This window comes from Diabrotica virgifera, chromosome 9 (assembly GCF_917563875.1).
Source record: "Diabrotica virgifera virgifera chromosome 9, PGI_DIABVI_V3a".
Lineage (NCBI taxonomy): Eukaryota > Metazoa > Arthropoda > Insecta > Coleoptera > Chrysomelidae > Diabrotica > Diabrotica virgifera.
In genome coordinates, this window is record NC_065451.1 from 100,318,244 (window position 1) to 100,333,155 (window position 14,912).

Here is a 14,912-nt window from a genome sequence, read left to right on the forward strand (position 1 = left end):
GCAGTGTCCTTTAAAATAAAAGGATTTTTAATCCTAGTGTTAGTAAATGTTAGATGTTTTGTTTTTCATGTGTTTATATCTTATGTTGTGAGTGTATAGATGAATGGGCCACTCCTACAGGGGGTGGGGAATGAAAGTTTAGTTGTTCTCACTGGCTGTTTAGTAATTCTTTGCCAGTTTACGGTGGATGGGATGATAGCGTGGTCGCGCCTCCTCACCCATTATCATGCAGATAGGTCGGTTGCCTTACGGACCCTGGCTGGCTGCATGCGTGGATGGGGTGGCGAAACCGGGTTGTCATGACAGTCACAGAGCGCACGCAGAGAGTGCTAGATGGGGTGACGAGCAAAGCTGGTGGGTCGGAGCTATGCCCGCTAAGGTCGGTTCCTGGCCCGCCGGTTGGAGAAAGAGGAGGTGAGTTTAGTTGGTAGGCGGCTTGCTACGGTTAGGCGTAGAGAGTTGAATCCAACACACCTGGGACACCTTCCCAGAAGTCTTTAGAAGATTCTCACCTCCCAAAAAAAAAAAAAAAAAAAAAAAGGTTTCCGGTTATAAATTTTATTGCGGAACCTACACCATCAAATAGAGATCTTTTAGATCTGGTATTCCAAAAGGGATTTAATTGTCTTAATTCAAGATAAATTTTGTTTTCTAAAATTTGGATTAAATGATAGGAGTCTTGAAATTCTTTATTAAAGCTTAGAATTTGAGAAGTATTTGAAAGGGTATTTATCATGGAATTATATTGATTTTGTAGAGTAAGGAAATTTGTAGTAATGTTTGTAATGTCATAGATATGTATAAAAGTCCAAACATCTGTCTGAATTCGGGCTGTGCCTAAATGAAGGGGTAAAAGTCCGGGATTGTCGTTTAAGTTATGGAATTTGGATGTGTCTCGTCTTGCGTCGACGTTTGTTGTCCAGAGGGTGAACCTGCAACGGGAGGTTTCTTTAGTTCTTTAATATGTATAATTTCTGTCTGGTTAATGTCTTTTTTATATTTAAGTCTTTGTCGTACAAGTTCTACTCGGTTTCTATCAAGAATTTTGGTTATTTTGTAGGGACCTAAGTATGGTTGATGTTTTTTGTTACGTTTTTGGGTATTAACTTTATAAACTACTTGTCCAATTTTAAATTCTGAATTTATTTCTCCTTGATCGTTTCGTTTATCAATTACTTTAGTTTTATTTTGTGTTAGATTTTCATGTACATTTTGGTAAACGTGTTTTAATTTGTCTTTATGATTATTTATATATTCTGAATAGAAATTTTGGGAAAGAAATAGTTCGTTGGGGTTTCTAGAATCTGTATGTCCGAAAGTTAGTTCAAATGGGGTAAATTTTGTGGAACTATGAATAGAATTATTGTAAGCTATAAGAGCATAGTCCATTAGGTCATCTTCGTTAGGATACGTTTGTTTTAGAAGTCTTAAATGTTCGATTAGTGTAGAGTGTATTCGTTCAGCTATTGAATTTGATTCATGGTGACCAGGAGTAGTAAAATGAACTTTGATTTTGTGAATTGCTAATAAATCTTTTATTACTTCATTATTAAATTCTCTACCTTTGTCTGCTACTATTAATTGGGGAATGCCGAAAGAAGTGAAGTATTTTATTAAGGATTTCGTAATGTGAATTGCGTTTTTACCTGGAATAGAATAAGCTTGAGCAAATTTAGTAAATGCGTCTGTGAGGGTCAAATATTTGTTACCGTCATATGTAAAAATATCTATATGAATAATTTGAAAAGGTTTGCTGGCGGTTTCCGTAAGCATTAGTGGGACATAAGGGGTGTGTCTACCATATTTATTTTTTTGGCAAATAGAACATTCGTTAATGTAATTAGTAATAGTTGTCTTCATATTTTTCCAGTAATAATTTTGACGTAATTTTTCAAATGTTTCGTTAATTCCTCTATGGTTAGTTTTTCCTTCGTGGTAGTTTTTTAATAAAATTATTTGTTCCTCTTCGTTTGCTACTGTATTAACTAATCTAGTGCATTTAATTAGTTTCGGACCATTTTCAGAAAAATGTTTTAGGTAATATTTATTAAAATCATTATACAGGTTGTCTTTACTGAAGTACAAATAAAATTTAGTGTTAAGGTCTGTGTATGCCATAAGAAATTCAAAAATATCTTTTTCATTATCAGTTTCAGGGATTTTTACTTTAATTATTTTATGGTTTTGATAAGTTTCATGAGTTATATCGGTTTTTGGGTAAACGTTAGGGTATACTAAGATTTGGTGAACTTTGTTATTTATTATTTCGTCTAAAATGGGTATTCCTTGATTCGTTGTTTCGTTTGCGGTTGTATGTTGTGTAGATTCGTCTGAGCTTTCGTCTTGTGTATTTATTTTGTCTGGAGGTATTCTTATATCAGAAATAATGTTAATTTTTCTTGAGTCGTTATTGTTACTTGTTGAAGGTTGTTGGTCTAATGGATTCTCTGCAAAATTTTGGAGGTACTTTAAAATATCTTCGTCTACGTCTCCAGGATTATTTACTATTGATTCATCTTCTAATGCGTTAATTGTAATTCGAGATAAACAGTCTGCGTTTGTATTATGTTTTCCTTTTTTATAAATAATTTTATAATCGTATTCTTCTAGTTTTAGACGCCAACGTATTAATTTTGAGTTTGGCTCCCTTAGACTAAAAAGCCAAGATAATGGTTTGTGATCCGTGTATATGAAAAATTTTCTTCCGTAAAGGTATGGTCTAAAATGTTTACAGGCCCATACAATTGCTAATAGCTCCTTTTCTATAGTTGAATAATTTGTCTCTGATTTATTTAGTGTTCTTGAGGCGTATGCGATGGGTCGATCATTTGGTACATTTCCTTGTGATAATACGGCTCCAATTGCATAATTGCTAGCATCTGTCGTTAATATAAATGGTTCGCTAAAATTTGGGTATTGTAAAATAGGATCATTTGTTAATATTTGTTTACAAGTTTCAAAACAGTCAATAAAATCTTTATCGTGGTTTACTTTAGAACCTTTTTTCAAACATTTGGTCATTGGTTTAGTAATTTTTGCAAAATCTTTTATAAATCGTCTATAGTAACCTAGTAATCCTAAAAAGCTTTTTATTTCAGTTTGGGTTTTTGGAATGGGAAATCTTTTTATAGCTGCGATTTTATCGGGGTTTGGTTTTACGCCTTGAGGGGTAATTACATGTCCTAAATACATAACTGTTTTTTGTAAAAATTCTGACTTGTCTAATTGTACCTTTAAATTACTTTTTCTAAGTCTTTCGAAAACTATTTTTAATTTTTCAAGGTGCTCTTGTAAAGATGTGCTATAAATTAAAATATCGTCTAAATATACTATACATGTTTCGTCTGTTAGTCCTCTTAAAACATTGTCTATTACTCTCTGAAAAGTTGAGGGTGCATTTTTCAAACCAAAAGGCATTCTTTTAAATTGAAAGTGACCTTGTGGGGTACTAAAGGCTGTTTTTTCAACATCTTGTGGGTCTACTTCTATTTGGTGGAAGCCACTTGCAAGATCTAGTGTCGAAAAATAATTTGCTCTTCCTAATTTATCTAAAATTTCTGTTATGTTTGGTAATGGGTATTTATCATCTACGGTTCTCTCGTTTAACTTTCTGTAATCTATTACTAGACGCCATTTTCTTTTTCCTGTAGCATCTTGTTTTTTCGGGACCACCCAAATGGGACTGGAAAACGCTGAATTGCTATCTTCTATTATACCTTCTGCTAACATCTTATTTATTTGGGATTTAACTTCTTCTCGGTGAACTTCCGGGAAACGATATGATTTTGTATATATTGCAGAATCATCAGTGACTTTAATTTTATGTTTAATACTATTAGTAAAACTTAAGGGTATGCCTTCACAATAAAATATATCTCTGTATTGGAAACAAAGCTTTTTTAGTAATTCTTTTTCTTCTTTGTTGCAATGATTTATCCTTATATTTTTTAAATTCCTTTTTAACATATTATCATCATTAATAGACGTTTCTTCGTCAGTTTCCATCTTTCTTATAAAATTAGTATTTACTATATCTAATGGTTCTATATCTAAGGGTTCAATATTACTTAACGTTGTCTTATATTCGCTCATATTCGTAATAGTGGTTATAGCAAAATTATTTTTAACGTTAACTATTGCTTTGGGCATTTCGATTCCTTTACCAAAATTTTTATATTCTAGTATACCTAATCCTTCATTTAATTTTACCGGTATTTTGACTATTTGCTTAGTTCTAGGGGGAATAATTATTGTATGATTAAAAGTTGCTTTGGGATATAATATATTCTTTTTACTGGGTTCAAAAATTATGGGTATTGTTACATAAGGCGTTCTCATTTGTCTCGTGTTGACATTAATTGAAGCTTTTAATTTTTGTAATAAATCTATACCAATTAATCCATCAAAATTTTCGCTAAATTTAAAAACATAAAACTTATTGTATTGGTTTACTTTAAAAATGTTAAAAGCTGGAATATTAATTATTTCATTGTGCATGGAAATTCCGTGAGCTGTCTGTATATTAAAATTTTCGTAAGAAATAAATTTTTTATAATATTTATGCGCTAACTGTGGAGAAATTAAACTTTTGGAAGACCCTGTATCTAATAAAAATCTGGCATTGAGTTCTGGTATAATAATATGTGGTAAATCTGCTATCGTTGTATTTAAGTATATTATGTCGGATTGTAATTTTCTTGGGTCATGCAAAAATTTACGTTTTCAACATTTTGAGTTGGATTGTGATATGATCTTTCATTTGTGTTGTCTTGAGTTTGATAAGGACTGGATTGAGTTTCATAATTGTTCTCGTAAGGCGGTAATGAATAGGGTAATGAACTTTGAGTCGGGTGTTCGTAATCAGTGGGAATATTATTATTTTCAAAGGGATTTTCGAATTGTATTTGATCGTTATTAATTTGTTGATTAAATAATTGCGTGGAGGTAAAATGTGGTCTAGATCTTAAAGAAGTATTTCGTGAATTTGTATCCATCGGTTCTGGCTGGTATTGATTTTGATTTTGGGGTCGATTATTAACATATCTTTGTTGAAAATTAGGATTATTATTATTGAAGTTCCTTGGTCGGAAATTAGAATTATTATTGTCGAAATTTCTTGGATTGAAGTTAGAATTATAATTATTGAAATTTCGGAAATGATTTTGGTGTGCTTGAAAAGTATTGTTAGGATTAAAATTATTATTCTGGTATTGCGGTCTGATATTTTGATATTGGTAAGGTGGAAATCTCATATTAGGGCGATTTTGTTGAAAATTATTTCTAGGAATAAAAGTTTGATTAGTATTATTGTTTCTCATAGGAGTATGTCTCGATGAGGGTCTAAAAGAATTTTGTGAGTTTAAATTATTTCCGCGTTGTAACGAATATAGAAAATTCTCTTCTTCGATAACGAAGCACATAGCTTTCTCTAAACTGTCTGGGTTTCTCAATCTAATATTTGTTTGTAACGATAAGGGTAAGCCTCTAATGTAAGTTTTTAAACATAAGTCATCGTAACTTTGTATTCTAATTAATTTTTCTGGTGCTTTAATATTAAGGGTATTTAATTTTTGTGCTACTAAACTACGTGTTTCTTGACAACGCATGCCAAAATTATAAGGGGTTTCATTTTTGAAAGGCCTCAACGTTATCAGGTCTTGGATAAGGCAATCGAGATCTCTCTGATCTCCAAAACTAAGATTTAGGGCATCCTTTACAAGTTGCCATGTATTTAATTCTGTCCTAGAGCCTATTAACATTTGAGCTCTTCCATTTAATTTACCTAATATAGCTCGAAGTAAAAATGTATTCAAAGTTCCATCTGTTTGGCTAGCAAAATTAGTTATTAAATTTTCACAATTTTCAATAAATATGGTTAAAGTATGTGGACTACCATCATATGCTGGAATAGAATCTAAGTATAGTTTTAACAATTGGTAGTTTGTTTGAGCCATTTCGTTATCTTTATTACTATTTGGTTCTAAAATTGAATTTAATTCTGCTACAAGGCTACTTAAATCTAAATTACTATCAGTTTCACTCATTAAATATTTATTCTTTTTGTTCAGATACTATATCAAATTGTAATAAAATATTAAATATATTTCACTTCAATATAATCAAATATTTTCAAAAATATAATAATATAATATCGTAATAATAATCTTTTTCTTATTTAAAAATAAAAATCTTGTAAAATCATAAAATCTTAAAAAAAATCATTTACTGTCGTTAGCTCTCTGACTATAAGTATTGTCAAATATGTATAGGAAAATATAAAATGGAATAATAAAATGGAAAAAATAGGAAACACTTACATTAAAATGTAGAATTTCAACATTTCTGCCTATAGGATTCGACGATTTTGTTCTTCTCCCAGGTCTCGTTGAACTACTGCTTAAAATCTACTGCCTCTAGGGTTCGACGATTCTTGTTCTCTCCCCAGGTCTTGGTGATACCTTGTCTAAAGCTGATCTTGGACACTTTCACAAAAAGTTCGGTTTTCCGGTAAATCGTTAAAACGAAAAACTACTCGCGAAATCGTTCGATTTTTGTAACGTAATTTTGCGACGTAATTCCCGAAAAATCCTACTGACTGCGCCAGTGAAGTTTCTAAGTCCAAGAACAACGTTTTTAAAAAGAACTTTATTGACAAGGGACTACTTACTACAGTTAAATGCAAAATAAGAGTGACGCTATATAATGCAAAAGTTTATTTATAAGCTCGGTGACGCCGAGGTGTGGTCGAGGTGAAGCTTGCTGACGCTGTCCTTTTATTATTGGTGATTTAGCAGTTCTGGTTTCTTAACTTATATATATATATATATATATATATATATATATATATATATATATATATATATATATATATATAAAACGAAATTTTGTCCTGGTACAAATCGTATATAAAAATTAAAATTAAAAACTATATATAAAAAATTGTTCTAAAAATCGAGTATAAATTGAAAAATGGTAAAATATTTTAAAAAATGATGTATAATAGATACATCATTTTTTAAAATATTTTACCATTTTTCAATTTATACTCGATTTTTAGAACAATTTTTTATATATAGTTTTTAATTTTAATTTTTATATACGTTTAATACGTTTTTATTATACGTTTTTATAATCGTATATAAAAATTAAAATTAAAAACTATATATAAAAAATTGTTCTAAAAATCGAGTATAAATTGAAAAATGGTAAAATATTTTAAAAAATGATGTATAATAGATACATCATTTTTTAAAATATTTTACCATTTTTCAATTTATACTCGATTTTTAGAACAATTTTTTATATATAGTTTTTAATTTTAATTTTTATATACGATTTGTACCAGGACAAAATTTCGTTTTATATGTCAGTGTTTAACAACTAGGCTCAACATCCTATATATATATATATATATATATATATATATATATATATATATATATATATATATATATATATATGTTAGATCACTAATCACGTATTTGACTTTTTAAAAAAAGAACTTTATTTGTTACACAGTAATATTTCAAAATAGTACAAAATTAAATTAATTTAAAATGACTACAATAACTGGACTGGTCGAAGTTGCAGCTAAGAGTGGTCCCGGCATCTGAAAATGGTAATTTATAGGTTTGGTATAAAGTGCTGAATCGCTGTTCCCATGAATGTTGGCCAACGGTTCGTACAAAGTTCCTCTGCTGCTTGCTCAGCGGTTTCTGTGGGAATGGTATGATGAAATATGAAGTCGGCGAACTTAGGCTAGTTCAAGGTTAATATTTTCTCATATAACAACTCCCCTTATTAGTGAAAAGTCAATGCCATTGCTTTGACTTTTACAGAGAAATTGGTGTTTCTGCTTCTTCTTCGCTTTCTTGTTGGACATTGGGTCTTCTTCTGAAGGAGGTTAAGCTTTGAAGTTTTTGTCTAATGGAATTCCTGCGTGGTGCTGAAGTTGGAGGCTGATCCTGGGACAAGGAGATTGCAATTTTTGGGAATATTTTGGTTCGATATTTACAGCAAAGGTATAAGATAACTAGGATGATAATCAGGGATAAGGTAGATATGGTGAATAAGGGTAAATGTTCCTCGATGAATGATTGGCTCATGATATGGTCCAGTTCTTCTGAATATTGGTCCAATTTGTGTTGTGCAATATTTAAGTCATCTACGTTGATCTTACTGAGTTTTAGCGGTTTCAATTTTGATAGGTGACTCTTTGTCTCAAAATGGTCACAGCATCTGTAGGGTACGTTAACTGGGTGACTTCTATACGTAATATTTGTATATTTCTTGATTTGGTCTTTGGCATGAATTCTGGTACTGCCAATGAATGCAATACATTCGGGAATTAATCTTAAGATTGAATTTGTTTTGATTATTCGTGTAGTGATATCTTTTCTTGCACATTTGATTGTTACTGGTAATGGATCGGAAATGGTTAGCAACCATAAATTTCGGTCAATTTCTTGAACGTTGTAACCTTGTGCCAAGAGCATGGACATCTGGCAAGTTTTTGGCAAGTTGCTGAGAGGTTTCAAAAGCTGGGCTTCGCATATAGCATCGGTGTCTATGGGGTACGGAAGAATGTCTGTACACATTCTTTGGTTTTGACTGATTTGATTGCATTTTTCGGTGTCCATGGGTAAGACATATGAAATTGAATCATCATCTCGCGCTATGTATTTATGAACAGTTGAAAGTATATGATGAAAACCAGTTTGATTATCTAATATTGGTATTGAATATAGTTGATACAAAGTGAAGATTTCGGGATCAACTAACGGAATTTCGAGAACGAAAACAATTTTTGAATCGAGCTGATAAGCTTGTAGTTTTATTATGTCAATATACTGAGCTATATTTGACATATAAGTGGGTAGAGGCAAAACGTTATTTTGTAATGACTGTGAGATTTCTTTTAATGCTTCCATTAAGTCTATGGGCGAAATAATAGAACTATGTAAAATTTGCAGGCGAGAGAATGTGATAGAATTTAGTATATCATTTAAATAATTTTCTAAAAATACGTAGCTTTCCATTAAGGACTCACATAAATCTAGTATTTGTAATTGTGCTTGGTAAAAGGAGATGTCATTATTAATGTCCAGAAGTGTAGTCTCTATAGTTTTTAAGTCGTTGTTAAAGGTTTCTTCGTCTATTTGCAATTTTTGAATAGAAGTGTTGAAAGTTTTTATAATTGAAGTGGTAACAGATATTTGATTTTTTAAGAGATTTTCAATTTGAGTTTCATCGGAGTTTATCTTATTTATACATTTATTAAAGTATTCGCCGTCAGAGGCGTCCAAATTTCCAGTAATGGATTTCCATATTGTTCCAATACCATTTACTAAACCGCGTTTTACGCGTTTATTATAAGGTACTGTGTCAGAGGTTATTTCTTTATATTTTAAGTTAACGGAGTTTGAGATTTGTTTTAGCAGACTAACATGTGTCTGTACTTCGGCTTGAAAGGCAAGTTTTCTCGGTGTATCCACGTTAATAAATTTTTCTAATAGGTTTTCCAAAATTTTGTCATTGTTGGATATTGTAGTTTTGATAGGCAATAATTCTTTGTAAACAAGTAAAGTCCATTTGTCGTTAGATATTCGTATAGTTCCTTTTTCATGGAAAAATATTCCAATTGTGTTATTAATGGGAGTGAGGAGAATTTGGGATTGGACGATAGAAAGGAGTCCATAGAATCTGTAAAGGAAAATTATTCAAAATAAGGTTTTAGTCTGTCAAAATTTACTTTAGAAGTTTGGTTAGTTTTGGGATTTAGAATAATTGCGGAATTTGTAAAAATTTCTTGAATTTCGAAAGGTCCATTAAAAAGATTTTCCGATTTTGATTTAATTTGGGATTCTTTTACGTAGACTTTATCACCAATTTTAAATCAGGTCTTTGTGCTGAAATATTTTCGTCAAATCTTACTTTCGCCTTTTCTTTCTGTCTCTCTGTTTTTGCTCTGGCTACTTTGTAAAAATATTCCATGCGATTATTCAGGTCTCGAATATATTTACTCATTAGTGTTTTTTGATTGTATAGAGTTTCTGGTGGTCGGCCTGCAGTGTGCCCAAATATAAGTTCATATGGTGTAAAACCGTGAGTTTTATTTTTTGTGTTGTTATAGCATATTATTGCATAAGGAAGTATAGTGAAGGGATGATCGTTTGGGTTTTCGGCTTGATTTGCTCTAATCATTTCTGAGAGTGTGGCATGAAATCTCTCTACGGATCCATTAGATTGTGGATGGTTAACACTAGAAAATGTTAGTTTGATGTCGTATAATTCGCATAGGTCTTTGATTATAGCATTCTCGAATTCTCGACCGCAGTCGCAATGAATTCTTAATGGTGTTCCATAGTGTTGAAAGAAGAGTAAAAGTGTCTTGGCTACTGTTACTGCTCTTTTGTCTTCTAAAGGATAGGCTTGTGTGAATTTTGTCAGTTCGTCACGAATAGTTAATGCATAATTTCTAGTTGGGTATTCGAATATGTCCATATTGATTCTTTCGAATGGTGTTTTTGGAGTTTCTGTTATGACTAGTGGTCCACTTAAGTTTTTTCTACAAATTTTAACTTTTTGGCAAATTTCACATGCTTTTACAAATTTCTCTACATCTTTTGTTAAATTTTTCCAACTATATTTTTGTTTTATTCTTCTGACAGTTTCGTTTATTCCACGGTGTAAATTATTTTTACCACAATGGTAATGTTCTAAAATTTGAGGGATTTCGTCTTCGCTGGCTGTTTTAATTATATTTTGACAGATTCTTAATTTTAATTCTTTGTCAGCAAAAATATAAGAAAATATCTCTAGAATAGGTAGTTCGAGATTATTTTCGACACAATATATTTTTGATTCATCGAATTGATCTTTATTTGCAAAAAGTACAAGAAACAGGTGTGATATTACTCGTTCGGGATCAAAAGGTAATGGTATAATAAAGTATTTTCGATCTTTTACTGTTTTGCTGTGTACAATATTAATTCTTCTGTTACTATATTCCATGTTTTCTTCGAATATGTCATTCATTATTTTCTCGTGAAGTTCTTCAAGTTTATTTTGCCAGAAAAAGGTAACAATATTTTTGTTAGATTTGTCTAATAAGTCCGTATTCGATATTTCAACTTTAGAATAATCGATTATCGACTTAGTTCTATAAAGTTCGATAAACTTGTCAAGTTCTTCGGACATTTTTTCTATATCTTCTTCATCGTTGTCTTCCTCGTTTTCTTGTGTGTCCGTGTCGTCTTCATTCGATGCATGTAATGTGATTTTCGATTGAAAGTTTGCACAATCCTTAAAATGGTTAATCTTAATCCTTGAGAGGGCATCAGCGTTTCTGTTTATTTTTCCTGCACGATGTTCTATTTTATAATTGTATTCTTCGAGTTTTAGGCGCCAACGCGCTAATCGGCTTCCGGGATCTTTTATCGAGAAAAGCCATGTAAGGGGTCGATGATCGGTAATAAGTGTGAATTTTCGGCCAAAAAGGTATGGTCTAAAATGTTTGACTGCCCACACAATAGCTAGTAATTCTCTCTCTATGGTTGAATATTTTGTTTCTGCACCGCATAACGTTCTGGAGGCATAAGCTATGGGTAAATCTTTTCCTATTGGGCCTTGTGATAGAACGGCTCCAATCGCGAATGCACTAGCGTCAGTTGTTAGTAAGAATGGTTCCTCAAAATTCGGATATATGAGTATTGGATCTGATGTTAGAATATTTTTGAGTTCGTTAAAGGCTTCTTTGCATTCAGAATTAAAGATAAAAGGTACGTCTTTCTGGAGTAGTTTCGTAAGTGGTTTAGAAATTTTTGCAAAATTTGGAATAAATCTTCTGTAGTAACCGGCTAAGCCTAAAAATGATTTTATTTCTTTGGTGTTCTTTGGTTCCGGGAAATTTTTGATGCAAGAAATTTTAGCTGGATTTGTTTTTACACCATTTTCTGTTACAAGGTGGCCCAAATATGCCACTTCTTTTCTTAAAAATTCGCATTTGTCTGGTTGTATCTTTAAATTTGCTTTTCGTAACCTTTTAAAAACTTCTGTTAATCGTGACATATGATCATGAATAGTGGGTGAGTAGATAATTATGTCATCCATGTATACTAGGCATCTTTCGTTTTGTATTCCTAAGAGGATGTTGTCCATTACTCTTTGGAAAGTAGATGGAGCATTCATTAGTCCGAATGGCATGCGGACAAATTCGTAATGTCCATTTTCGACTGAAAAGGCCGTTTTCTGGATGTCTTGTGGCTCAATTTCAATCTGGTGAAATCCAGACGCTAAATCTAGCGTTGTGAAGTATTGGCATCTTCCTAGTTGGTCCAATAGTTCTGATATTTGTGGGAGAGGATAGCGGTCTTGTACTGTGAGTTCGTTAAGCTTGCGATAATCAATAACAACTCGCCATTTTTGTTTTCCTGAGGCATCTAATTTCTTTGGTACAACCCAGACTGGACTCGAATATGGCGACACGCTTTTCTGGATTATTCCTTCTTCTAACATTTTATTAATTTGCGTCTTTACCTCTTCCTTATGTATTTGAGGATATCTATAGGATTTAGTGAAGATAGGTTTAGCGTTGTTTGTATCGATTTTGTGCTTGATTTCGTTTGTGAAAGTCAATTTGTCGCCTTCGACATAAAATATATCTGCATATTCAGTACAGATATCTAAAATCAGTTCTTGTTCTTCGCAATTTAGGTGATCAATTCTTAGTTGTTCTTTAATTATTCTTGTTCTATCTACTACGGGTTCTCCAAAATCATTTCCGTTGTAGGCTAGGATTGTCTCCGAATTTTTGAAAGGTTCAATTGAAATGTCTGAAAATTCGATTGTCTTCGGCATAGCATTAGCATTTAGGACGGAAGTTAAGAATTCTCCATTTTCGTCTACATGGACTAATGCATGAGGTAATCTAACTTTTTCTATTTCTTGAGCTGATAATATGGCATCTGTATTTATTATTATGTTTTTTCCTTTTATTCGTTTTCTCTCCGGTCTTTCAAGATTTTTGTCTTGATCTCGGTTATTTACGATAGTGTATTTTTCATTCATAGGGTTTTGGTATTTTAAATTTGATTCCTGTTTAGAATCTGGTTTAATTTTTATTTTAGGTTCGTTTTGTCTTGTTTCCGTAGGGTGTGTCGGTGATATGTCTTTAGGAGGTGTGTTTGTATCGTGTCCTACCTTGTGAAGGGTGAGAGTTTTAAAATTTGTATGCAACTGTCGGGATTTGAGATCTATTACGCATTCATAATGATCTAGAAAGTCTAGGCCTATTATGCCATCGAAGTCAATGTCTAAATTGAAAATAAAGACTTTGTGGGGATTATCGTCAGTGAAAGGAATAAGGACAGATTCTGTTATTAACAATTTTTGATCGGTTATACCTTGGATAGTAACGTTTTCAGGAAATCTATTATGATAATTGCGTGCTGTGTTTTCTTTGAAAACAGTGATTCCAGCACCTGTGTCGATTAAAAGTTTAAAAGTGTTGGTAGCATCGTTAATGTAATATAAATTTTTGGAACTCATGGTATGAAATGGGGTTAACGGAACCTTTGTTCGGGAAAATTGAGATCCGGATGAAAATTGTCTAAGTTGAGTGCCTGGATTTGTTCTTGGATATTCGTAATATCCGTTGAATGGTTCGTATGGTTGGGAGGATGATTTTGATTCTGAAGTGAAAGAAAATCCTGATAATTTTCTGTGTCGAGTGTGTTATTGGTTTCGTAAAAGTTATCTGTTTGTGGATTATTTTCTGTATAATAATCTGTTTCATAGTTTTCGTAGTTATCGGTATTATAATAATTATTATCTGTATAGTAATCGTCTGTATAATAGTTAGTCGTCATTTCATCAGGGTATTCATTTAGAACATGTGCCCTTTGAAAATTTGGGTTTCTTTGAATAACGGATGGACGATTTTGATTTTGATTTTGAGATGAAAAGGAAGGTCTCTGTTGGTTGAAATTTGGATTGTTGGAGGAATATTGATTCCTATTAGGGTTTTGATTGTTTTGATAGTTGTTAGGTCCATTATTATATTGGTTTTGATAACCGTTAGGCCTAGAAAAAGATTGATTTGGTTGTACGAAACGGGAAGAACGGCATTCAAAATTTTGATGACCTATTCGGCCACAATTTGTGCATTTTGTAAATTGAGACGAGGGTCTTCTCATTGGCTGAGAGGGTTTAGGAATAGTTGTCTTAGAATTGGATTTTTGTTCTTCAAAATATGACAATTGAAGTTCGCGTCGGATACGATTGCTTGCTTCAATGAGATCTTTAGGGTTACTAGCCCTAATAATTTGTCCTAGACGAGGTTCTAAACCGGTTAAAAGTGTGTTTAGGGCCATGGTATCGATTAAGTCACATTGGGCGGTTTTTTGTTCTGCGGATAAATCTGCAATTTGGATCGAGGCGTACATTTTTGCATTCAAAACTTGTAAGCGATTAAAGAAAGTTAGAGGAGATTCGTTAGATAGTTGTCTTAGTCTTTGTAAGTCTTGTATTAAGGAGGTCAGGTCTCTACTGTCTCCGAAATGTAGATTTAGTAATTGTTTTATTTCTTTATAAGAAAGTGGTTTTCTAGAATTAATAAGCTGTGCAGCTTTACCTTTGAGTTTATTTTTTATGTGAATCGTTAAAAGAACGCGCTGATCGCCTGTAGCCATCTTAATAGCACAGTCGCACGCATCTAAAAATGTTGAAAGAGAAATCGGATCGCCTTCAAATTCTGGGATAATGGAAAAAATTTCCGAAAGCTTATATGGTTCGATTTCTTGTTGAGTTTGGGAACGTGTCTCGGGCATTTTGCGGGATATTTTTAAACGAATATGAAAAAAAGAAGTCTGGAGAAATATAAAATATCTGTATGTAAGGGAGAAAAAAAATAT

The 14,912-nt window shown here is 32.2% G+C and overlaps 1 protein-coding gene across 1 annotated transcript; it reads right to left on the minus strand.

The window, feature by feature from the left end:
- Nucleotides 1-4,676: 4,676 nt before the first annotated feature.
- On the minus strand, nt 4,677-5,606 carry LOC126891179 (TBC1 domain family member 5 homolog A-like). The gene has a single exon (XM_050660361.1). It carries the CDS (start codon nt 5,604-5,606, stop codon nt 4,677-4,679), a length of 930 nt encoding a protein of 309 aa, XP_050516318.1.
- Nucleotides 5,607-14,912: the final 9,306 nt, after the last annotated feature.